This window comes from Myotis daubentonii, chromosome 4 (assembly GCF_963259705.1).
Source record: "Myotis daubentonii chromosome 4, mMyoDau2.1, whole genome shotgun sequence".
NCBI classification, from domain to species: Eukaryota; Metazoa; Chordata; class Mammalia; order Chiroptera; family Vespertilionidae; genus Myotis; species Myotis daubentonii.
Genome location: NC_081843.1, coordinates 15,569,050 through 15,595,951, shown reverse-complemented (window position 1 = coordinate 15,595,951; position 26,902 = coordinate 15,569,050). Strand labels below are relative to the sequence as shown.

General features: G+C 43.5%; 2 protein-coding genes across 2 annotated transcripts in view; both read right to left on the bottom strand.

Moving 5' to 3' along the window:
* Nucleotides 1-51: 51 nt before the first annotated feature.
* LOC132233012 (zinc finger protein 75A-like) lies at nucleotides 52-10,716 on the bottom strand. The gene is given in 7 exon segments (XM_059692932.1): nucleotides 52-507; nucleotides 509-1,100; nucleotides 3,562-3,688; nucleotides 4,187-4,278; nucleotides 5,981-6,173; nucleotides 7,976-8,088; nucleotides 10,331-10,716. Coding segments are annotated over 6 exon segments (1,167 nt in total). The 5' UTR covers nucleotides 7,982-8,088; nucleotides 10,331-10,716; the 3' UTR covers nucleotides 52-350.
* Nucleotides 10,717-14,528: 3,812 nt separating this feature from the next.
* ZNF75A (zinc finger protein 75A) overlaps nucleotides 14,529-26,902 on the bottom strand; it is a 33,550-nt gene continuing 21,176 nt past the window's right edge. The window contains exon 8 of the mRNA XM_059692915.1: nucleotides 14,529-14,572. Coding sequence (XP_059548898.1) covers nucleotides 14,544-14,572 — 29 coding nt within the window. The 3' untranslated portion in view covers nucleotides 14,529-14,543. The remainder of the gene's footprint in view (nucleotides 14,573-26,902) is intronic.

The following is a 26,902-nucleotide window of genomic DNA, read 5'->3' as shown; positions in this document are numbered from 1 at the left end:
AATAAAACAAGGATGTTATTGCTTTTGTTACAAAAGACTATGCTACAAATGTTTCTATCACATGTTTAAGGGTAGGTGGGAAACCAACAATATTTATGTCTGTGACCACTGATGATTGATTCATAGTTTTGTGTACTATTTGAAGCTGAATTTGCTATATTGCCAGGTACAGTCCCAAACAGATTTTTCCCTCATTCAGAAGGTTTTTCAAACACCTTTTGCTAAGAAACTCCTCGAAGGGTAAGTAAAAACAGTAATAATACAACTACTACTATGTCCCCTGCAGAGTCCAGCTTGATTCCTTTCTATGAAAGTTTATATCCCCAAATTTTCCACTGATGAAAAATTTTTCATGCTTCATAAATTTGCATTTTCATAAACTTTATGGTCAAGCTCCACTTGGTAAAATTCTTCAGCCTGAGGACATTGAACAAGCTTCCCTGCATTGGTGGTTTCTGGTGCCTGAGAAGGCTTGACCACCTGCTGAAGTTTTTCATGTATATGCTATAGGTGGGTTCTCTGGTGTTTAATTAGGTGGGAGTTCTGAATGAATTTTTTCCCACATTCATGGCATGTGAAGGGCTTCTCTCCGGTGTGAGTTCTTTGGTGTGTGTGTAGATTTGAAGTTTGACCAAAGCTCTTCCCACACCATGAGCATTTATATGGTTTTATCCCTTGGTGCGATGTGAAGTGCTTATTAAGATCTGAACTCCACCTAAATCTCTTATCACACTGTGGGCATTTATACGGTTTCTCTTCAGTATGAATTCTTTGGTGCTTAATAAGGCCAGAGCTAACTCTAAAGCTTTTCCCACATTCCTGACATTTAAAAGACTTCTCTCCTGCACGTTCTTTCTTGTGACGATCTATAAGTTTCAGCAGCTCTTGTCTCCAGGTTGAAAGTTTCTCTCTTTCCTTCACTGAAAAGTCTTGGTGCCATTTCCCCACCCTGTGTATATCACCATGATTTTCTTGGATTGTTGTTTTCTGAGGAACTTTCACTCTGTCCATTTTTGAAACTATGTCTCCTGGTGTTGGCATTTCTAAGTCAGAAAGGCATATAGATTGATGATTTTCAATGTCATTTTTGAGGTTTAACCCTGTTGGAATAAACATAAAAATCAACCAACTAAATAGCAGAAAGAAACCTTAAGAATAGAGACAAAAATTCAATGATTACTCAATTTTAAAATATAGATAAGTAGAATCTTAAATTGTTAAGTCTTTGCAAAGACTTTTTTTGAGGGCACATTTCCCTTCTTCTCATGGTGTATTTATCTATATGCAGCATTCCAGGACTGTCCTTGAACTCCATGGATCCTTAAACTCATGGCTCTTTCTCTTGCTCTAGAGAAAGACAGGTCACTGTAGGTTTGGGGAACACAAATATGGCTATGAAATGGAAAAATGGAGGTCAAGGACCGCTAACTTAACAATGTCCATTAATTATAGAATATTTCAGGAACAACAAAGAACACTTTTACAGTTTGTTACCCCAAATGGTTAAATGAATAGACTCTCATATCAGGTATCAGGTTGATACTACACTGCATTTGTGAATAGATATGCAAAGTGGAGATTAAGAAATAAACCTAGCTAGCTTGATTGATCAAAGGACACAGTTCATGGGAACCTTGTGCATATTCCCCCTCTTCTGCCACCAATAATATCCCACACTTGACTGAGTTGGAATAAACTCCAGAGGCTGCAGGGAATGCAGGCTGGTTCTATCAACTCTTTAGGACTCACTCTGAATAACATCTGGTCTAGCGGAGTCAAAGTAAAGGCCAGTGGGGTGGGAATCATATGCATAAGTGATTGCTGTCATAATTATACTTTTTATTTAGCAGCCGAACACCAGACACTAAACTGGTATTTCTACCACTCATAGCTCATTGGTTCACATCCCATTGAATGAAACAAACCAGAATCACTTAGTGGACTTTTTGTAACTATGTATTATCAAATAGGAGATGTAGTCATCATTCAGTCTTTTAACATGTGTATCAAATGGCCATGGTGTGCCAGACACTCTCTATGAATAACAGATATAGTGATGCATAAGCCAAAGTTCCCTGATCTCAGAGAATTTATCTGCTGGTGGGAGAGTGAGACAATCAAACATGAATAATCAAATAAAATGGCAGGAAATGATAAATGTTTTAAGAGAAACAAAAGCAGAGTAAGAGAGCATTTAAGACTCTACTTCCCGCCTCGCCAGTGTGGCTCAGTGGTTAAGCGTCAGCCCATGAACCAAGAGGTCCCTGGTTCAATTCCCAGATCAGGTTGTGGGAATCTATCTTTGCCTATCTATCGATCCCCGGTGGGGAATGATCAATGTTTCTCTCTCACTGATGTTTCTCTCTATCCCTCTCCCTTCCTCTCTCTCTCTAAAATCAATGAAAACATTATTAAAAAAAACACACACATTAAAAAAAAAAGATTCTGCTTCTATTAAGCTATTTGAGATATGGCTCTGTGGAAGGCCTCTTTGAGAAAGTGATATTTGAATTGACCTAAAAGTGAGAGTTTTGCCATGTGGCAGAAAAGTGTGCTGGGTAGAGGGAAGCCGAAAGTACAAATGAGCATGGCAAGTTCAAAAAAACAGCATTAAGAATAGTGTGGCTGCCAAAACCGGTTTGGCTCAGTGGATAGAGCGGCAGCCTGCGGACTGAAAGGTCGCCGGTTCGATTCTGGTCAAGGGCATGTGCCTGGGTTGCGGGCATATTCCCAGTGGGGGATGTGCAGGAGGCGGCTGATCGATGTTTCTCTCTCATCGATGTTTCTGACTCTCTATCTCTCTCCTTTCCTCTCTGTAAAAAATCAATAAAATATATTAAAAAAAAGAATAGTGTGGCTAAAGAGAACTGAACAAGGGCACTAGTAGCAGGAGCTCAGGGCAAGGAGGTTATAGAGGCCAGATTGAGAGAGTACCGGAAGCCTTGGTAAGGAGGCTTTATTTTACTCTCTTTAGAAGTCATCATAAGATTTTGAAACAAGAAAATGTTATCATCTGATCAGGTTTTAAAAGACTCTGGCTGCTGCATGGAAAACAGATGATGGGAGGGCAAGGCTGATGGCAGGAAGAGCTAGTTAGAAAGTGAATGAGGTAAATCTGGTCAGAGATGGTTTAGACCCGATGTTAACAGCACAAGAAGATAAGACATGGTTGGACTCTCACAATACTGTGAATGTGGACTCAAGAGGACTAGTGATGCATTAGTAGTGGGATATGATGGCAAAATCAGAGTAAACGATGACTATATTTTTCTTGCTCTGAGCAACTGGGTGAATGAAGGTGCCCTTTACTGAGTAGAGAAAGATATGAGAAGAGCAGGTTTGTGAGGGAAGAGTGAAAAGAGGTAAAAAATTCTATGCAGGATAAGGAATGTGTACTTGAAAGGAGCTCCAAAGTGACCTGCACTCACCTTTTCCTGTCCATACCATCAAGTGGAGAACCAACCAGCTCCTGGAACAGACTCTCTCGCAAGAGTGTGCATTTCCCGTAAGTTGAAAACATGACATATCACTCAACTTCTACACAAAGGGGAGAGCCTTTACCTAGAGAGATGACAGTCTCATAGTTTTCCTGCATTACGTCATTGTAGAGGGCCTTCTGACTGGGATCCAGTAACTCCCATTCTTCCGGGGAAAAATACACAGCCACTTCTTCAAATGTCAACAAGCTCTAAAGAAGAGAATGGGCTTCAGCTCAGTACTGGCCACTCCAGAAGTAGCTCTAACATCTGGCCCATGAACTGCATGATAGGCTGAAGGCATTAACAGCACATGATTTTTTTGTTTTGTTATTAAATTCTTTTATTGATTGATTGGAGAGAAAAAAAAGAAAGTGAGAGGAGGGAAACATTGATTTGCTGTTCCAGTTATTTATGCATTCATTGATTGCTTCTTGTATGTGCCCTAATCGGAGAATCGAACCTACAACCTTGGCATACTGGGATGACACTCTAAACAACTGAGCTACCCCACCAGGGCCCAGTACATGTTTTGTTGTGTGTGTGTTTTTTAAGTGATAAGGCAGAAAGGAAGGAGGCAAGGAATCAGCAAACAGTCCATGAGGTGTCCAGTTCCCCAGGAAAAACATCTGGGCTAACATGCCTCTGAGCACCTGCTGGGCAGTGTGGGTCTCATGGGCAACAGAGAAAAGCTCAAAAGCATGGCTCACCTGGGACTCAGGCAAGATGAACTCAGGTGCCACTGTCCAGTCTTTGGTATTTGTCTGCTCAGGAAATTCTAGGATCTGGTGAGTAGGCATAGCTATGGGTGGAAAAGAGCCATCAGAAATTTCTCTCACTTCTATGCACATCCTGAGCTCATTTCTAAAATAAAGATCTTGATTCTTACAGTGTGTGTGGTGACCATAAGTGGCCTTATCACTGTTAATAAGAACCAAGTATCTATCAACCCCAGAACAGGTTGCCTAGTTTTCATGAAGCTAAAACAAAAATCCTTCTTATTTTCCTCTTATGACAAACTAGAGGCCTGGTGCACGGATTTGTGCACATTGAAAGGAAATTAATTAGAAGAAATATTTTAATATCGCTATTTGCCCTTTCTCTATAATAGAAGTGTCAATCAAATTCATGATCGACAATGACAGATTGAAACACGTGTGCAATTGGTGCCAGAAAGAGCTTTATATGTGTTGCGCATGCGCGAGTCAACTTAGCCTTTTATATATAGAGAATAAACTTGCTTAATTAGACCTGCTTTCTAAATGTAGCTAATCTTTTTCCAGCGCAGTGAAGCACCCCAACTTCTCTTTCAGATAACTGTCAGCAACACAGCAAATATCAACACGAAGCAGATTATTGTAGATCACGCAAGGAGAACGGTAAAATATTTAACTGCAGCAGTGTTTGACTTTATTCTGCACAGTGAGAAAACCTGAAGTCATTTTCAAGGTCCACCATTTCTTACTTCTTTTTAGTCGGGTCAAGTTTCTAAATCTGTTTTCCAGCTAATGAAAAGAAAATAGGATTCCACCAAGTTTCCTATCTACCTACTACAGGATTTCTGTGAGGATCAAATGACATGAGGCACAGGAAAACGCTTCATAGACATTTGGTTAAAGTGTAAAATGTTTGCACCTGGCTCTAAAGCAAGTCATGTTCCTGGGCTGAAGAAACTCCAAGGAGGCTAGTCACTAGGGAGAGGAAGCTGGGTGTTGCTATGTGACATCATTACCCTGCACCCACAGCAACCGTTTCTGGGCTGGGCTGTGGACTGCATTTTGCGCCATGGGGTCTCAGAAGCGTTGGCTGTGATTTGGTGGGGTGTTGCTCTGGGGTGGGGACGAGGCCTGTGCCCCACTTGGGGGAAGCTGAGTGTTGGTTTGTCGGCACCAGATCTGTGGTGCCGTTTCTTTGTAAATGGCCAGTGCGCACCATGGCAGCTCCTGTGTTGAGCATCTGCCCCATGGTGGTCAGTGCGTGTCATAGCTACCAGTTGGATGACCAGAGGGACACTTAGCATATTGGCCTTTTATATATATAGATAGTTCTGAATTAAGAAAAATTTAATGAATTTGAAAATGAAATACTGAGGGATTCCAGTGTACAGTAGATGTATTATTTATCATTTATTTATTTTCATGGTACACAATTTTAGTTCACATACTGCCACTGACAGCCCATTTGTGATCCCAATTCCTTCTGTGATTTGAGGATGGGGTGGCCCAGTCCTCCACTTTGCTAAGGAACAGTGTTCATGGTGTTATTACCAGGGTCCTCTGGTTTGGATATTTCTGTACCTTAGGCCAATCCCCACCTTCACAACAACTGGTCTATTCTAAGGCCATCCATCTGTGAGGGGTGAGGGTAAGGGTAATCATAATTGCAAACATGACTACATTTGCACATCCACAAAGCTGGGAACCCAGAAAGTGTTCACAATGTTCTGGCTGGACAAATTACTATGACAGCTCCCAGCAGAAAGAAATTATCATGAAGCTCCTTACCCCTCTCACACATAGGCTCAGTTTCTTTATGAGTATTCCTGCTCAGCTGTTGTAGATCCTGATATTCATTCCAAAATTCTTCATCCTGGGACCTGCCCACTGGCTGGGACTCTGCTGGCTTCAATTTGAAGTCTGAGGTCTCTGCTGTTTCTCCCAAGAGCACTGCCTCCTTTCCCAGCACCTGGACTGCAACCTAGAAATAATTCCCATCCATGTTACCAGAATTACTTGGTGCTTGGGGCTTGTGGAAGAGGAGAAAGCATATAGTCCAGATTGTGGGAAGTGTGAAAACACCCACCAATTTTCCACAGTCTGGGAAATTTAGGATAAAAGGAAAAAGATGTGGCTACTGCCAGCCCTTCAACAAAGTAGCCACTACATATAGCCTAGCTCAGACCACTAGCAGGATTGTGAGGGCCACCTGTGTTCATGCTGTCTTGACAGCCTCTCTCTCTTCATTTTGATCCCTACTGCAGTGATTTATCTTATACTTTTCTCAAAAGATTAAAAATTTTAACTGTCCTATCAACCATATTTTCTCTATGATCAGAGAATGTTGATAAAATGGAGAAGGGGGAGGAATGGGCTTGGTTCCAACATCCTTCCAAATGATTTGACACCAAACATATGTCCTGCCCTGTAGTCTTTAAATTTTTTCTTAATATACATATGTGTTATTGTTTTTTTAATTGGTTTCAGAGAGAGGAAGAGGGAGACAGGGATAGAAACATCCATGATGAGAATCATTGATCAGCTTCCTCTTACACGACCCCTACTGGAAATCAAGCCCACAACCCACCATGTGGTCTTAGTGAGAATCAAACCGTGACCTCCTGGTTCTAGGTTGAGTCTCAAGCACTGAGCCATGCCAGTCCGGCCTGTCCTGTATTCCTGACAGTACACCCAAAGCCAGTTGATATGCTGCCATCTGCCCAAGGTCATACCCTGGATTCCCACTCCCCAGATGCACCAAGGACCAACCCCTAAGGGAGGGCAGTGCAGGGTCTTAACTATGGCATGGAGGACACTATCCCACAACATCTTTCTTATCTCAGCTACTCTGTTGGGATTTCAAACCTTGATTTCCCTTTTTTCTTTTTCCTCTTTGTTATCTTCTCTAAGTACAGTGGGGCCTTGACTTACGAGTTTAATTCGTTCTGAGACCGAGCTCGTTAAGGAGCTCGTTAACTCAAATTACTCTATCAACTCAATGCAAAAAATCGGCCGAGAGACAGCTGGTATCTCAAAAAACTCCTTAGTTGGGACACTTGTAAGTCAAGGCCCCACTGTATAATCCATTTTTTGTTCTCCCTGTTACTCTCCAACTCCTTGTTGCCCTTTGTTTCTAAGAACTTAAGATCCATCCCATAGGTTAAGCCAGACTAACTAAGTTTATTACCCTCAATACACCCTGCTCTAAAGAGAGAAAAACACCAATTCTTTTTGTAAGGCCATGGAAGTCTCAGCCAGGGTCTCTGAAATCTGTGGAATAACTATTGCTATATGTCTGTGGTCTCTGGTCCTGCCTAAAATGGTCCAAAGGAACAATAGATCACTGACCTAACTCATTTTATTTCTCAATTACGTGCCTCTACACCCCAAATATCTACCTTCATCCTATTTCTTTGTATTTATCAGGAATTTTTCTTCTCATCCATTTCCCATTGAGCAGATTCACTCTATGCAAGTGGTATACCAAGGCCACAGCTTCCTCAGTGCTCTGTAGATGGCGTGTCTTTATCTGGGATTCGGTATCCCTGGGCAGGATGGGCAGGAACAGCTAGTAGTTCCAAGATCTGCTCTTTTGAGTAGACCTCTGGCCTCAGTATAATTCCTGAAGTTGGCCAACAGCCACTTGCTTCATGATAGTGGAAGCTCTGGAAGTGCCCTCCAGCTGAGACTGTCCATTTGTGCTGTATAGTTCTCACTCCCTGTCACAGGTCCCTTAGTCTCTACAGAGCCCTGATTCTAATGCTCAGCCCCCTTCAGACTTACCGTCATTATGCTCCGGAACAGTCTGCTCCTGCGCTGGACACACCACGAGCACTAACTTTGAGAACAGAGGCCCAGTCTGGTCTGGAACAAAAAAGGATCTTCTTCCTAAGTCTCTGAGGTCAGAAAAAAGTACAGTTAATAAGAAGGTCACGTGAACTTTACTACTTGCTACTTATTATGAGAAAATGAAGAAAAAACATCCTGCCTTGTCTTTATCAATCAACTGCCAGACCCTTTCTCTCCTTTTATTTACAGCACAGCTCACTGAAGACAAACGCGACTGCTTTAAAAAATAAAAAAATTTTCATGCCCAGCTGGCATGGCTCAGTGGTTAAGCATCAACGTATGGACCAGGAAATCCTGGTTCGATTCCCAGTCAAGGCACATGCCTGGGTTCTGGGCTCAATCCCCAGTAGCGGGTGTGCAGGAGGCAGCCAATCTCTCATCACTGAAGTTTCCATCTATCTCTCTCTCCCTTTCTCTCTCAAATCAATAAAAATATCTATAATAAAAGCATAATATGCTAATTAGACCAGACGTCCTTCCGGATGTCCTTCCTTCTGGACAAAGCCGCAGCAGGCGGGGGCGAGGCAGAGGCGGCAGAGGCCCCCAGCTGCCGGCAGGCGGGGGCCCGGGCCAAGGCCCTTGCACAACTTTCGTCCATCGGGCCTCTAGTACTTTAAATAAACTTCAAAAAAGGTTGTTGGGCGAGCCCTGGCCGGGTAGCCAAGGTTGTGGGTTCAATCCCTGGTCAGGGCACATAACAAGCATCAATCAAAAAATGCATAAATAAGTGGAACAACAAACAATTAAATGTTTCCCTCTCAAATCAATGGATTTTTTATTAAGTTTGGTGGGTGTTAAATTTGGCACCCATTGGCTCCAAAGAGTTTGGGGATTATCAGAAGAGTTCATTGATATGGCTTCTATCTCATCTTCCCAATGTCAAAAGATCTGAACATACTGAGTTTTTCTTACATTTTAAATATTACCCTAGTCTGCTTTTAGTATAAGGGTATAACTTCTATGACCCTATATCAGTGATGGCGAACCTATGACACAGGTTCTGCCACTTGAACTCATTTTTTTGGTTATTTTTCTTTGTTAAATGGCATTTAAATATATAAAATAAAAATCAAAAATATACATCTTTGTTTTACTATGGTTGCAAATATCAAAAAATTTCTATATGTGACACGGCACCAGAGTTAAGTTAGGGTTTTTCAAAATGCTGATACGCCGAGCTCAAAAGGTTTGCCATCACTGCCCTATATCCTCTTGAGATAATGGAAGCCTCCACTTCATGGAACATCTGAGATTCTCATGAACACTGGCAGGAGAGTTGAGACAGTGAGACCAGAGTCGAAGGAAAATAATTAGGCAAAAAGTAGCTTTTCTTCTCAGAAAGCATCCCCCAATTAAGTAATGAGATGCTCAACATTCCTCATATGAAGGGGGTGGGTCCTAGCTGGTTTGGCTCAGTAGTTAGAGCAGGGTCGTGGGTTCGATTCCAACGTACCTTGGTTTTAGGCTCATCCCCACCCACACACACATCGATGTTGCTCTTTCTGTCTCTCCCTAAAAAATCAATGGGGGAAAAATATCCTTGGGTGAAGATTGAAAAAAGAAAAACATATGAAGGGAACTATGCATAAGATTTAAAACCTGTATTTTAAAATGTCTGTTTACTTCCACTAGGAAAAATCACAGCCGACCTTTCTTTACAAAATGTATGTCCAAATACCAAGTCGTAAAAAGGGGGAGAAGGGCAGTTGGTGATGCTTAAGCTGACCCTTCCTCTGACTTTACGTTTCGAGGGTCTTTTAGACTTCTAAGGAGCCTAGGGGGAGCTTCACACGCCTCCGTCTCCCTGGGTGATGCAGCAGAACCCGCCCCGAGCTTCTGTGCAGGGTGCCACGGCTCACAAATGAATGGCCGGCTCCTCGCTGTGCACCCGGAAAACACACACACACACACCACACACACACACACCACACACACACACCACACACACACCCACACCACACCACACACACACACACACACACACACACACACACACACACACACACACGCACACACCAACCAAACCAACCCAAACACACCAGCAGGGCGGGATCGCGGCTTTTCTGGAGGGCAGTCGGGCTCCGTGAGCGCCGTGCGACCGCGCCCTCGCCGCGGGCCCCGGAGTCGCTGCGCAAAAGGCAGAAAGCGGGACCTCCGGGGTCTGACGGCCGGCGCCTGGCTCTGGCCGCTCGGCCACGAGAAATGGCGTCTCGCCTCCAACCGCCTGCCGCGGCCGCAGGTCTCCGGGGCTCCGCAGCCAACTCCAAAGGGAAAGCGATTCCTGGTTACCTGGGATACCGGTAGCTCCGTCTCTAAGAGGCCCCTCCCTCTTCCTACGGCTCAACCGCAAAACCCGCCGCGCGACGCTCGGGGAGCAGCGAGGGCCGAGCTGGGGGTCCGCTCAGGGTCGGACGCAGGCCGACAAGCCCCTCCGCCCACAGGATGCCATGACTTCTGGCCTCGGGCCGCGCTGCTACCGGAAGCGAAAGCCGAGCGCTTCCGGTCAGGCCCGGTGCCGCTCTCCCCAGTCGACAGCCCCGCGACACCGGGACCCGCTGAAGAATCGGGCTCCCCCCAGTCAGCGTGGCAGCCTCGAATTAATGCCCCCGAGTCTCCGAGCCGCCGCGCCCAGAGCCGCCTCCGCGCGGCCTGGCAGCGCGTGTCGCCCTCCCGCGGCGTCGTGCTGCGAGGTCAGGAACGGGTCCTGATAGACAACGACCTCGGGAGACCGGTAGTGGGGCCGGGACACCTCAGGAGACGTTAGAGCTGGTTGTGCCAAGAGCTGTGCCTGCAGCCCCGGGGCACAGCGCACGCTAACAGCCTCAGCTGGGAGAGGACTTTGCATGTTTGGAATAGAACGGAGGGTTTGTGGCTAGAGCTTCAGGGTCAAGGGGAAGGGTGGGATGAGAGGTGAGAGGAAGGCGGGGCCCCGTTATGCGAGGCCTTTCAGGCTGGGAAGAGGAGTTTGGATTTCATTCGGTGCGCAGTGGGAAGCCACTTCGGAGTGTTAACAGGGATGGACGCGATCTTACATTTTAAAAAGATCTACCGGGAGAACCAAGATGGCGGCATAGGTTAACACCGGAGTTTGCTGCTTTGAACAACTACTTCAAAACTGAAACCAAAAAACGGAAGGGACATCACCCAGAACCACAGGAACGCTGGCTGAGTGGAAGTCCTACAACTAGGAGGAAAGAGAAACGCATACGGACACTCAGAGGAGGCGCAGTGCTGAAGTCAAATTCTGAGGTGCGGAGGGCGCGGAGCGGGCTGGCGGCGGAGGGCGCGGTTGTTGTTTTCAATTGGGAGGGAGTCGCAGACTCTGAGCTCCAGATCCGGGCGAGTCTTTGGGGACCCAGACTCAAACGGGAGAGGCAGGACTGTCTGGCTTCGGTCAGAGCGAGTGCAGCTTTCTCTCCGAGGTGTGCAGCGGGTGCTGGGACTCAGAGAGGCAGAGCCCCTGGGGACAGGACTGAGAGCCGCCATAACTGCTCTCTCCGGCCCACCCTGTTGATCCTGCCCAAGCCCTGCACAGAGGCATTTGCCGGATAGCCTCAGGCAAAGGCTAGATTAGCACCTCCCTAGAGGACAGAAGTTCTCTCACCGCTGACACAGCTGATTCTCATAGCCACTTGGCCTGGAGGTCAAACCCTCCCTGGAATTAGCTACAACAATCAAGATTTAACTATAAGACTGCGAACAAAGACCACTAGGGGGTGCACCAAGGAAGCATAACAAAATGCGGAGACAAAGAAACAGGACAAAATTGTCATTGGAAGATATAGAGTTCAGAACCACACTTTTAAGGTCTCTCAAGAACTGTTTAGAAGCTGCCGATAAACTTAATGAGATCTACACGAAAACTAATAAGACCCTCGATCTTATATTGGGGAACCAACTAGAAATTAAGCATACATGGACTGAAATAACGAATATTATACAGACGCCCGACAGCAGACCAGAGGAGCGCAAGAATCAAGTCAATGATTTGAAATGCGAGGAAGCAAAAAACACCCAACCGGAAAAGCAAAATGAAAAAAGAATCCAAAAATGCGAGGATAGTGTAAGGAGCCTCTGGGACAGCTTCAAGCGTACCAACATCAGAATTATAGGGGTGCCAGAAGATGAGAGAGACCAAGATATTGAAAACCTATTTGAAGAAATAATGACAGAAAACTTCCCCCACCTGGTGAAAGAAATGGACTTACAGGTCCAAGAAGCGCGGAGAACCCCAAACAAAAGGAATCCAAAGAGGACCACACCAAGACACATCATAATTAAAATGCCAAGAGCAAAAGATAAAGAGAGAATCTTAAAAACAGCAAGAGAAAGAAACTCAGTTACCTACAAGGGAATACCCATACGACTGTCAGCTGATTTCTCAACAGAAACTTTGCAGGCCAGAAGGGAGTGGCAAGAAATATTCAAAGTGATGAATACCAAGAACCTACAACCAAGATTACTTTATCCAGCAAAGCTATCATTCAGAATTGAAGGTCAGATAAAGAGCTTCACAGATAAGGAAAAGCTAAAGGAGTTCATCACCACCAAACCAGGATTATATGAAATGCTGAAAGGTATCCTTTAAGAAGAGGAAGAGGAAGAAAAAGGTAAAGATACAAATTATGAACAACAAATATGCATCTATCAACAAGTGAATCTAAGAATCAAGTGAATAAATAATCTGATGAACAGAATGAACTGGTGATTATAATAGAATCAGGGACATAGAAAGGGAATGGACTGACTATTCTTGGGGGGGAAAGGGGTGTGGGAGATGTGGGAAGAGACTGGACAAAAATCGTGCACCTATGGATGAGGACAGTGGGTGGGGAGTGAGGGCGGAGGGTGGGGCGGGAACTGGGAGGAGGGGAGTTATGGGGGGGAAAAAAAGAGGAACAAATGTAATAATCTGAACAATAAAGATTTAATTAAAAAAAAATTGATACTCAAAAAAAAAAAAAAAGATCTACCGGATTCTGTGTCGATGAGAATGGAGAGAGTCCAGCGGGTGGAGCAAGATTTCAAATTAGTTAATAGCGCATCAATAGAGTGAAGATCCTTTGTTTGTTCTATTACTTCAGAATCAGTTGTAATAATGTGAACATGTTTACCCTGAGCTTCTGCATAGCAGTTCTTCATGTACTTGAAGACATTAAGCCCCTCCCATGGTCGGCTAACTGTGGCTTGCGAGCCACATGCGGCTCTTTGGCCCCTTGAGTGTGGCTCTTCCACAAAATACCACGTGCAGGCGTGCACTACAGTGTGATTGAAACTTCGTGGCCCATGCGCAGAAGTTGGTATTTTGTGGAACAGCCGGTATTTTAGACGGTCTAGCCCAGTGATGGCAAACCTTTTGAGCTCGGTGTGTCGGCATTTTGAAAAACCCTAACTTAACACTGGTGCCGTGTCACATATAGAAATTTTTTGATATTTGCAACCATAGTAAAACAAAGACTTATATTTTTGATATTTATTTTATATATTTAAATGCCATTTAACAAAGAAAAATCAACCAAAAAAATGAGTTCGCGTGTCACCTCTGACACACTTGTCATAGGTTCGCCATCACTGGTCTAGCCCATCCAGCTTAATCTTTTTCAGAATACATTTCTAGTATTTTTGCTTTTTATGAAGCTCTAGTTTATGTTTTTACTTGTTTCAATGTTTTCGGAAAAATCTTTAAAATTTTTCTTAATTTGGGTGAAATTCATGTAACATAAAATTAGCCATTTCCAAGTGAACAATTCCATGGCATTAAGTACAATAACACTGTTCCAAAGCACTGGAATCCTTCCAAAGTAAATCCTGTATCCATTAAGCAGTTGCTCTTTGTTCTGTATGGATTTGCCTAGTCTGGACATTTCATAGAATTAGAATCCTAAAATAAGTAACCTGTTATGTCTGGCTCTTTCATTTAGATACCATGGGACACTAACTAGCAAAGGGGGGAACCAATCAGGAGTCACACAAAAGCGCTGTATTGGGCAGTTGGGAAAGTGGCAGGTTCACCATGGGAATCTTAGGAAACCAGGACTTTCCTGTCTGTTGTCAATGAGCCTCAGTTTTATGAGAAACCCCGGGTACACAAACACAGCAGCCAGCTATAGAGGGAATTAGTTCTGTGAATGAAGTTTCCACTGCACTCAGGAGTAGTGCCAAACATAATTCAGAAGTCCCTGGGACAGTGGCTGTCAAGAGCCCTGTGCCTTTCAAGAGAAGATGGAAGATCTGCTGACCTCATAAGGCTTCTCCAGTTCTTCTAGGGCAGTGATGTGATGGCGAACCTTTTGAGCTCGGCATGTCAGCATTTTGAAAAACCCTAACTTAACTCTGGTGCTGTGTCACATATAGAAATTTTTTGATATTTGCAACCATAGTAAAACAAAGATGTATATTTTTGATATTTATTTTATATATTTAAATGCCATTTAACAAAGAAAAATCAACCAAAAAAGTGAGTTCACGTGTCACCTCTGACACACGTGTCATAGGTTCGCCATCACTGATCTAGGAGCTTGGCAGACACAGCTGTTGAGGCAAAAGGGACAAGTCAACGCCCATGGAGGTGGAATGAAGAGGGATGCGAGGACAGTGGAGGACCGACACAGCTAAAAATTGGATGGCAAGCAGCCAGTCCTGGAAACTGGGAGGTCTGGCACTTACAGCCTGCTCCAGAGCCACTTGTTTGAGGACCTCTCTGTACGTATCCTGGTACTGATCACTTATTAGCAAACAGCTCCCCCAAGCTAGGTCTTGTCTTCTAGCTATAAATTGAATGCTTCCTGTTCCCTCACTGTTGGGGGTACACTGAGATAAAACGTATAGTGGAACCCAACATAAAGCCATTCAGTTGGCCATGTACAGATTATACATATAGGAGAAAGTAGTACCTAAACCCATATGTTGGCTGGGTAGTCTAGCGGATTTTGTTTCAAGTTGTGAAATTGGAAGGCCAAAGTCAGGTATGTTACTATCACCAAAGTAATGAATTATCTGAGTAGATGTTATATCTAGAGTTTGTCAGTAGAACATAAAAGAATGAAGGTGAGCCCTAACCGGTTTGGCTCAGTGGATAGAGTGTCGGCCTGCAGACTGAAGGGTCCCAGGTTCGATTCCAGTCAAGGGCATGTACCTTGGTTGCGGGCACATCCCCAGTAGAGGGTGTGCAGGAGGCAGCTGATCAATTTTCTCTCTCATCAATGTTTCTAATTCTCTATCCTCTCCCTTCCTCTCTGTAAAAAATCAATAAAATATATTTAAAAAAAAAGAATGAAGGTGACATTGGCCTGGGGAATGAATACTGCATTCTCTGTGGAAGGTGGGTGATGTCCTAGAAGGTGTCATCATGTGAATTCAAAAGGCTGTCATTAGTCTAGGAATCAGGTCCCATTGCAGCTGCAGGGTAATGGAACAGAATAAGAATGGTCAAGAGTGTAGGTTTCATTTTTAGTTTGGGTAGTTAGGGTACTCCTCATTGAAAAAAATGACATTTGAACAAAGACTAGGAGGAGAAGGAGTGAGCCATGTGGTTCTCTGGGGAAGGAGTGTAACTGACAGCGAGAATAGCCAGTGCAAAGGCTCTGAAGCTGGAGGGGAGCCTGAGCAAGGAGGCCACTGTGACCTACTGCGGACTGAGAGAGAAAAAGGGTAATAAATGAGATCCATGAGCCAGATCATGTAGGGCAGTGCCTTTGGAAGCGACGTGAACTGAAATTGAGAGTAAGTATTTAGAAAATTTTAAAGCAGTTTGACATTGCTGTACTACCCAACTGAATTTTTGTTGTATTTTTTAAAAATGTTTTTTCACAGATCATTTGAGAATCACAAAGAAAGGGCCTTGAGTCACTACATAAATAATTTTGTAAGGACTTGGACTTTCTGAGTTATAAGGAGGTAGCCTTGCAGGGGGAGTAATAGTTTTAAAATAACTTGAATATTTCAATTTGTTTGGTACTTAACTCTACTTAAACATTTGTTTACGTCTCATGTTACAGAAACTTTTACCAGACTGTGGCCTCCTTGAAGGCGGATTCCATGTCATATTCATATTTGCATTTCTCAGAAACTAGCATAATGGACATTCAATATGTTAGTTGAATTGAATGAAAAAGGAGAGGGGCTATATTGACTGCTGGGCTGAAAAAAGATGGTAGGAGGTCAAGAGTGGAATCAAGAAGACCAGGGAAGCCCTAGCTAGTTTGGCTCAATGGATAAAGCATGGTACTGTGGACTGGGGGGTCCTGGGTTGGATCCCCAGTGAGGGGACATCCCCAGTAGGGGGCCTGCAGAAGGCAGCCAGTCAATGATTCTCTCTCATCATTGATGTTTCTCTCTCTCTCTCCCTCTCCTTTTCTGTCTGAAATCAACAAAAATATATTTTTTTAAAAAAAGACTAGGGAAACCCAAAACAATATATAGATTCAATGCAATCCCTATAAAAATACCAATGACATTTTCACAGAAATAGGACAAATAATCTTAAAATGTATATAGAACCACAAAATACCCTTAATATCCAGAGCAATCTTGAGAAAGGACAAAGTTGAAGGTACCAAGCTACCTGAAACCAAACTATACCACAAACTATAGTATAATCAAAACAGCATGGTACTGCATAAAAAAGACACATAGATCAATGGAACAGAATAGAAAGCCTAGGAATAAACCCACTTATATGGCCAATTAATATATGACAAAGGAGGTAAGAATATACAAAGGGGTAAAGATCATCTCTTCAATAAATGGTGCTCGGAAAACTGGACAGATACCAACAAAAAATGAAACTAGACCACATTCTAACACTATATACAAGAATAAACTCAAAATGGATTAAAGGCTTAAATGTAAGACCCAAAACCGTAAAACTCCTAGAGGAAAACATAAGGAGTAAACTTTCTAACATTGCTGTAAGTCAGTGGTCGCCAACCGGTGGTCTGCGGACCACTGGTGGTCCATGAGGTCCAAAAGGTTGGTGACCGCTGCTCTAAGTAATATTTTTTTGGATATGTCTCCTTGGGCAAGAGAAATAAAAAAGGTAAATAAACAAATGGGACTACATCAAACTAAAAAGTTTTTTCACAGTAAAGGAAACCATAAATAAAATGAAAAGACAACTTTCTGAATGGGTAAAGATATTCATCAATAATACATCTGATAAGAGGATAATATCCAAAATGTACAGGATGAGGTAACAGTAGGTTTACAGTTGTGAGTACACAAAACACAGTTTATTCTTGTATTATTTCTTAATTATTATATTATTTATTTGTATTATGTTAACCTATTTTTGCCCACTCCTGTATATAAAGTAGAACATTACTTGGCCATTAAAAAAAAAAAAAGAAAATCTTACCATTTTCAATGACTTGGATGGACCTAGAGGGCCCTATGCTAAGTGAAATACGTCAGACAGAGAAATACAAATACCATATGATTTCACTTACATGTGGAATCTAAAAAACAATAAATGAACAAATAAACACATTTATAAACACAGAGAACAAATGGATGGTTGCCAAATGGGAGGAGGTTTGGGAGGTGGTGAGTAAAGATGAAGGGGTTAAGAAGTACAGATTGGTTGTTATAAAATAGTAACAGGGATATAAAGTACAACACAGGGAATATAGTCAATAATATTATAGTGACCATGTATGGTGCCAGGTGAGTACTATACTTGGGGGGGGGGGGGGGATCAATTTATATGTTATATAAATGTCTAACCACTATGCTGTATATCTGAAATGAATATAATATTGGTTGTCAACTGTAATTGAAAATAAGTTAAAAAACACAAAGATGCAGCTATGGTGTAATTCTTATACGAGATGGTGGCTCAGAACAGAGTGGACTAGAAGGGGTGATGATAGAGGCTGTGTGCCCTTCAGAGAATCACAACCAGATATAATCAGAATGCATGTGCTCTAGCCAAATGAGCCCTCATCAACTGACCCAGATGGGCACCCCTTAAAAAGAATGCTGGGCCTCAGCTGGGTGCAGGAGTGTGTGCTGAGGGATCTCACATCACCAGCCAGCCTGAACTGCTCTCCTCAGACTGCTCTCCTTAGAGTAACTGCTTATTCTAACCTTGGGATAATAACTGATGTAGTTTCTTGCTTCTACAAAGATGACAGGAGATGTAACAGATGGTGATGGGCAGATCAGGTGGTACTCAGGCATCAGAAGTGGGATTAGGCAGAAGTCCCCTATGATCATCTCTTCTTTCCTCTGAATCTTTGCTTGCCTCCAAGTCTTGCCTGTTCACCATATCCTCTTAAGTAGCCACATCCCCTCAGGGATTCCCACCAGTGTGGAGATAGGCAAGCACTATCCTTATTGAATGCTCTTTCAGGGAAAATGAGTGGGATTCAGGGTAATTAAAGAGAAATACAAAGAGCAGCTTTAGTAAATACACTACAATCTTTCTCAGTTGGAGAGGATATCTTGTCTATGATATTGAAAGTTTTTGTTTTAGGAAAAATGCCCAGAGTGAGATACCTTCCAGGAATGATGGTAGCCAGTTGTAGCATTGTTTGAGAAATTCGTATGTTGGGTTGCTAAAACTCTGCATTTAGGTATCCAGTCCTTTGATATGATCCCTGTGTTCTTTGACCATTGGTGCAGGTATACACTTGGGAAATGAGACCAAAATACTCCGGGCCACTCCCAGCAATTCTGTTTCATAACTCCAGACCCATCAGCAGAACACCCAGACCTACAGGCTGTGCAGGAACAACTCCAGGAGCAGGGTTTTCTGAGGACCCCATAGCAGTGTCACACCAAATTCAAAAGCCTATAGTCAGGTTACTGCAAAGTGAGGAGAGATTGTTTGCCTTGCCTTATATCTTTTATGAGGAAATGGATGCCCTTTCAAGCTTCTCTGAACCTCCTGTGGCAAATGATGCTGTTTCTAGCCAAGAGGGAAATTACATGAAGTTTGGAGAGGTGAGTCAGCAGAACAGGGAGTCCACAAAGGTTGGACAAGGTACCACTAAAGATAATACAGCCAGAGATGAAAAGGACTACAGGGTTCCTGGGAAGGAAGTTAGGGGAGTTGACCTGCCCGTCCTGTGCCCAAACATACTTGGTAAGACTCTTTGCTCTGATGGTCAAAGGATTGGAAAGTATACTTAGAAAGGGTTGTTTCTGCTCTTGGCCTTGTCATCTTCTTGATGAATGACCATATACTTGCCAGAGAGTTTCAATTTTCATGGAGTTTAAGTATTATTTCCTTGCACTTTAGAGCCCAAATTTTGCATTTGCTGGTCTCTTTCACAGAGTCCATATTTTTTTTCTTCATGGAGTTTCACTTATTTTCCTTCCTTAGATTGCCAGTTAAGTCTCCAGCTCAGACTCTCTCCTCTTCCCTCTTTTCATAACTTAAGTCTGTGCTTGCCAGATATTCAAAAACTTGCTTTAACCCGGTTGGTGTGGCTCAGTGGTTGAACATCAACCCATGGACCAAGAAGTCAGTGGTTCAATTCCTGGTCAGGGAACATGCAGGAAGCAGCCAATCTCATCCATGTTTCTATCGCTCTATCCCTCTCTCTTCCTCTCTCTCTAAAAATCAAGGAAAACATATTTAACACACACACACAAAGAAACTTGCTTTATTCTTGTTTCAGCTGCCCAAACTCAGAGTGGCCTTTTATGATTCTGCTCGCAGAAGCTAGGCCATTCAAGAATTGAGAATACACCTACAGACAGAATGACAGCTTACCTCTTTGCTTCAGTTTGTCATCATGTCAGAATATCCCAAAAGATACAGAATAGGAGAAAAATGGGTGTGTGTGTGTGTGTGTGTGTGTGTGTGTGTGTGTGTGTGTGTGTGTGTGTGTGTGTACAGTATATTTATCAGTGACCACAAGTTTGGAGCTAAAAAGTATTACAATTGGAAAATAAAAGTTAGGCCTTTCATTAGCAGAAGACTGACTGTGACTGAGTCACATGAAGAATTCCAATTAGGTATTCCTTCTTTATAGTAGTTTATTTGTAACTCTTTCCTCATTCCATTGTTTCCTTCTCCAGAGTCCAGTGAAATTTTATTCTTTCAGGTTCTGAGATGAAGAATGGGATTATAAAAGAGAATCTAAAATGGGATGATTCACAAGAAGTAGAAATGAACGAGGATTTATAGAGAAATTCTAGTAGAAAAGTGTTTTGGCACTCTGAGCTAAACACAAGCAAGATGGGTGAACCAATGTCAGGAAAGCAACATAGACAGTGTCCAGGGGAGAATGAGGAGACAGCTCCATCCCAGGAAACTATATGTCACCAGAGACTTTGGACTTAGGAGAAGCCCTGGATACATCTTGTGTGTGGGAGAGAATGCTCTCAGAATTCTCCCTCCTCTCATCACCAGCCAGCCCCTGAACTGGAAAAGGCTTCAAATGTCACAAAATGGGCAAACACTTTAGCCAGGTTTCTTATCTTATGACTTCAGAGAATCCACACAGGAAAGAAGCCTCAAAAGTGCAGTGAATGTGGGAAAGGCTTCAGTGAGCACTCCAACCTAACTGCCCACCTGAGGACTCACACAGGGGAGAGACCATACCACTGTGTGGAATGTGGGAAAAGCTTCAAACAGAGCTCCAGCCTCATTGTCGACCAAAGAACCCACACTGGGGAGAAGCCTTATCAGTGCACTGTCTGTGGGAGGAGAGTCAACAAATTCCCATTTAGCCCTCATTGCCAAGTCCATATTGTGGAGGGCCTGTACCAGCATGCCCAGTGTGGGAAAAGCTTCAAGAACAGCTACTGCTTCAGTGCCCACCAGGAAACCCACACTGGGGAAAAGCCACATAAGTGCTTCCAGTGTGATAAAAGCTTCACTAAGAATTCTTCCCTCATCTGCCATTGGGATATACATAGAAGAGATACATTTCAGGAAGCAAGAGATGTGACAAATATGTAGAACACCTGACATCAACTCCTTAGGTCAACATTTGTTTCTGAGAGCTTCCTTATTCTGTGGATAGTTTTACTATCCAATCCCTGGCTTAGCAGTAAACTTGACAACTGGATCTCAAGAACCATGTCCAGGAATAGGAATCAGCCTAAGATTGCACAGCCCTCTTTCTATTTCTGCCCAGAATTTCACAATCCTGTCTCACTGTGGATTTCAATTTTGCTTTGAAGGAGAGAAGGCTCTAAAATCCGTAATTCCTGCCTGGCTGGTGTGGCTCAATGGGTTAGCATCAACCTATGAACCAAGAGGTTATGGTTCGATTCCTGGTCAGGGCACTGCCTGGGTTGTAGGCTCGATCCCCAGTGTGGGGCATTCAGGAGACAGCTGGTCAATGATTCTCTCTCATAACAGATGTTTCTGTGTCTCTCTCCCTCTCACTTTTTCTCTGAAATCAATAAAAATAGATTTTTTTAAAACCGCCATAATTGCCCTGGCTGGTTTGGCTCAATGGATAGAGCGTTGGCCCGAGGACTGAAGAGTCCCGGGTTCAATTCTAATCAATGGCACATGCCTGGATTGTGGGCTCGATCCCCAGTAGGGGGCGTATAGGAGGCAGCTGATCAATGGTTCTCTCTCATCATTGATGTTTCTTTCTCCCTTTCCCTTCCTCTGAAACCAATAAAAATGTGTTTTTAAAAAACCCATCATAAGAAACCAAGATGGTGACATAGGTAAACACTGGAAATTGCTGGCTCCCACAACAAATTCAAAAATACAACTAAAAGACAAAACGGACATCATCCAGAACCACAGAAAAGCTGGCTGAGTGGAAACTCTACAACTAGAAGGAAAGAGAAAAGCACACTGAGACTCAGAGGAGGTGCGGATGTGCAGAGGTACGGAGGCGCACGCGGCAAGGGCTGGCAACTGAGGACGTGGCTGTCTTTTTGAATCGGGAGGGAGTCACAAGCCCCCGACTGCTCTGAACTCCAGTTCTGGGTGAGTCTCTGGGGACCCAGACTCATACGGGGAGAAACTGGACTGTCTGGCAGCGGGCAGAACTCGGAACTCGAGGGCAGCTTTCTCTCAAAGGTGATTGCAACAATTACCGGGACACTGAGACTCGGGGCGCCTTAAGGCAGGACTGAGGATCAGCCATAGCTGCTTGCTCCGCCCTGTTGATACCCTGAGATCCCGCCCCACCCAAGCTGCAGCAGAGGATTTGCATATGAATGCCCTGGCCCTTTGCAATCTGAAAATTACCTAACAAACTGCAGCTGGGCCAGACAGACCCAGAACTTCCAAGAGAAGGCCCAAGGCCCCACAGCAGCTTGCACTGCTTCACAGCTGGGCCTCATTTGGGCATCTCCAAACCCCAAACAAGGAAGGGAAATCTGCAGATCTCTTCGTAGCTCCTGCTGGGTAGCCTCAGGAAGAGGCTAAATTAGCACCTCCTTAGATCCAAGAGCCAGTGTACCCAGTGGTCAGAGTGAGACCATCCAGATTACAACTCCTCATATCCATAAGGGACACACTCAGGGGGCAGACTCAGTAAGCACCAAAGCCCCAACGAAGCAAGTCTTGCCTCATAAGGGTGTCTTCAGCACAGAAGTTCTCCCACTGTAGACACAGCTGACTCTCACAGCCAACTGGCCTCTGGAGGTCAATTTCTCCCAGTGATACCTACAACAATCAAGGCTGAACAACAACAAGACTGTGCACAAAGCTCACAAAGGGGTGCACCAAGAGTGTCCACCTCCGGTAATTGGTGAGGCTGAGCCACTGGGCCCTATAGGACACCTAGCACAGAAAGCCACTCTACCTACACAGGGAAGCATAAAAATGCGGAGACAAAGATACAGGTCACAAATGACAGAAATGGAGGAAAGCAAACAACTGGATATAGAGTTCAAAACCACACTTTTAAGGTGTTTCAAGAACTTTCTAGAAACCACCAATAAATTTAGTAAGACCCTCAAAAAGTCTGGTGAGACCGCCAATAAATGTAGTGAGATCCTCAAGAAATCTAGTGAGACCTTCGAGGTTATGAAAAAGGACCAATTAGAAATTAAGCATACACTGACTGAAATAAAGGATATTATGCAGAGTTCCAACAGCAGACTAGAGGATCGCAAGAATCAAGTCAAAGATTTGAAATATGAAGAAGCAAAAAACACCCAACCGGAAAAGCAAAAAGAAAAAAGAATTCGAAAACATGAAGATAGTGTAAGGAGCCTCTGGGACAACTTCAAGCGTACCAACATCCGAATTATAGGGGTGCCAAAAGAAGAGAGAGAGCAAGATACTGAAAATCTATTTGAAGAAATAATGACAGAAAACTTCCCCTACCTGGTGAAAGAAATAGACTTAGAAGTCCAGGAAGTGCAGAGAACCCCAAACAAAAGGAATCCAAAGAGGACCACACCAAGAAAACATCATAATTAAAATGCCAAGAGCAAAAGACAAAGAGAGAATCTTAAAAGCAGTAAGAGAAAGTAAGTCAGTTACCTACAAGGGAGTACCCATACGACTGTCAGCTGATTTCTCAACAGAAACTTTGCAGGCCAGAAGGGAGTGGCAAGAAATATTCAAAGTGATGAATGCCAAAAACCTAGAACCAAGATTACTTTATCCAGCAAAGCTATCATTCAGAATTGAAGGTCAGATAAAGAGCTTCACAGATAAGGAAAAGCTAAAGGAGTTCATCACCACCAAACCAGTATTATATGAAATGCTGAAAGGTATCCTTTAAGAAGAGGAGGAAGAAGAAAAAGGTAAAGATACAAATTATGAACAACAAATACACATCTATCAATAAGTGAATCTAAAAATCAAGTGAATAAATAATCTGATGAACAGAATAAACTGGTGATTATAATAGAATCAGGGGCATAGAAAGGGAGTGGACTGACTATTCTTGGGCGGGGGGAAGCAGTATGGGGGATGCGGGAAGAGACTGTACAAAAATTGTGCACCTATGGATGAGGACAGTGGGGGGGCGGTGAGGGCGGCGGGTGGGGGGGGAACTGGTTGGAGGGGAGCTATGGGGGGAAAAAGAGGAACAACTGTAATAATCTGAACAATAAAGATTTAATTAAAATAAATAAATAAATAAAATAAATAAATTGGCCACAGCCCTGGCCAGTGTTCTCAGTGGTTAGAGCTTTGGCTCATGCACTGAAGGGTCATACATTTGAATCTAAGTCAAGGGAGCACACCTAGGATTCAGGTTCCCCGCCCAGATTCAGGGCATGCTTGGGAGGCAACCAATTGATGTGGCTCTCTCATAGCAATGTTTCTCTCTCTCCCCTTTCCCCCTTCCCTTCCACTCTATTTAAAATTAATGGGGAAAAAATATGGCCTTGTATGGTAGGTATCCTATAGGGCCCAGTGGCTCAGCCTCCCCAGTCAGGTGAGGATTAACCAAAATAAATAAATAAGACACAGTCAAAAATACCACAAGGGAAAAAACTACAGACTGATATCCTTTATGTATACAGATACAAAAATCCTCAACAAAATACTAAGAAACTGAATTTAATGGCATATTAAGATTTTACAGCATGACTAAGTGAGATTTATTCCAGGAATGCAAGGGTGGTTTCAACGTAAGAAAATCAACTAATACAATACATTGTAAAATGCAGGGAAAGAACAAATGACCATTGAATGATGCAGTAAAAGCACCTGACAAAATTCAACACCTTTTCATGATAAAAGGACTCAACACACTAGGAATAGAATGGAATATTCTCAAGATGATAAAGGGTAATTAGTTTTAAAAGTACAGATAACAGAGGGAGAACCAAGATGGTGGCATAGGTAAACACCTATACTTGTTGCCTCTCACAACCACATCAAAATTACAACTAAAAGGCAGAACAACTACACCCAGAACCGCAGGAAAGCTGGCTGAGTGGAAGTTCCACAACTAGAGAGGTGACCAAAGCACATTGAGACTGGTAAGAAGTGCAGAAGCGCAGAAAGTGCTGGCACCTGGATGTGCTGTTCTTTTAATCGGGAGGGAGATACAAGCTCCCAACTGCTCTGAACTCCAGTTCCAGGCGAGACTCTGGGGGACCCAGACACATACGGGGAGAAACTGGACTGTCTAACATCGGGATAGGAATGCGAGCTTGGCTTTCTCTCAGAGATGCTTGCAGTGATCATTGTTCCTGCATGGGGGCATGGGACATGGAGATCCGAGGACCACTCCAGTGCAGGGCTGACTGGCAGCCACTGCTGTTTGCTCTGCCCTGGAGATTCCCAGAGACCCCACCCCACCCAATTTACAACCCCACCCAAGCTATGCACATTGGCTTTTGCATATGAATGGCCTGTCCTCTCTTTGCCTAAAACCTGTCAAACTGCAGCTGGGTTAGAGAGCCCCAGAGCTTCCAAAAGAAGGCCCAAGGTCCGGCAGCAACAGCCTGCCTTGCGTCACAACTGGACCTCGTCTGGGCACTTCCAAACCCCATACAAAGAGGAGGAATCTGCAGATGTCTCTGTAGCTCCTGCTGGGCAGCCTAAGACAGTGGCTGACCTTGCACCTCCTTGGAGATCCAAGAGCCAGTGTACCCAGTAGTCAGAGTGAGACCATACCAGATTACAACTCTTCACATCCATAAGAGACAGACTCAAGGGGCAGACTCAGTGAGCACCAAAGCCTCACTGAAGCAAGTCCTGCCCCATAAGGGTGTCTCCTGTGCAACAGATCTTCCAGTGTAGACACAGCTGGTCATCACAGCCAATTGGCCTGGAGGTCAATTCCTCCCAGTGATACCAACAACAATCAAGGTTTAACTACAACAAGACTGAGCAAACAGCCCACAAAGGGGTGCACTAACAGCATCCACCTCAGGTGACTGGGGAGGCTGAGCCACTGGGCCCTATAGGATACCTACCATACAAGGCCACTCTCTCAACTCAAGGAGACTTAGCAGCTCCACCCAATTCATAGAAACAAACACAGGAAAGCAGCCAAAATGCGGAGACAAAGAAGTCACAAATGAAAGAAATGGATGAAAGCAAACTAATGGATATAGAGTTCAAAACCACAGTTATAAGGTTACTAAAGAATCTTCTAAAAACCTCTGAGAAATTTAGAGAGACCCTCAAGGATATGAAAAAGGACCAATTAGAAATTAAGCATACACTGACTGAAATAAAGAATAATATACAGAGATCCAACAGCAGGCTAGAGGATCCCAAGAATCAAGTCAAATATTTGAAGTACAAAGAAGCAAAAAATACCCAACTAGAAAAACAAAAAGAAAAAGAATCCACAAATATGAAGATAGTGTAAGGAGCCTCTGGGACAACTTCAAGCGTACCAACATCTGAATTATAGGGGTGCCAGAAGAAAAGAGAGAGCAAGATATTGAAAATCTATTTGAAGAAATAATGACAGAAAACTTCCCCTACCTGGTGAAAGAAATAGACTTACAAGTCCAGGAAGTGCAGAGAACCCCAAACAAGAGGAATCCAAAGAGGACTTTTGTCAAGGGCAAAAAACAAAGAGTGAATCTTAAAAGCAGCAAGAGAAAAACAGTTACCTACAAGGGGGTACCCATACAACTGTCAGCTGATTTTTCAACAGAAACTATGCAGGCCAGAAGGGATTGGCAAGAAATATACAAAGTGATGAACAGCAAGAACCTACAACCAAGATTACTCTACCCAGCAAAACTATCATTTAGAATTGAAGGTCAGATAAAGAGCTTCACAGACAAGAAAAAGCTAAAGGAGTTCATCACCACCAAACCAGTATTACATGAAATGCTGAAGGATATTCTCTAAGAAGAGGAAGAAGAAGAAAAAGGTAAAGATAAAAAATAATGAACTAAGTGACAACAAATACATATCTATCAACATGTGAACCTAATCAAATGAATAAAAAACCTGATGAACAGAACAGACTGGTGAATATAATAGAATCAGGAGCACGGAAAGGG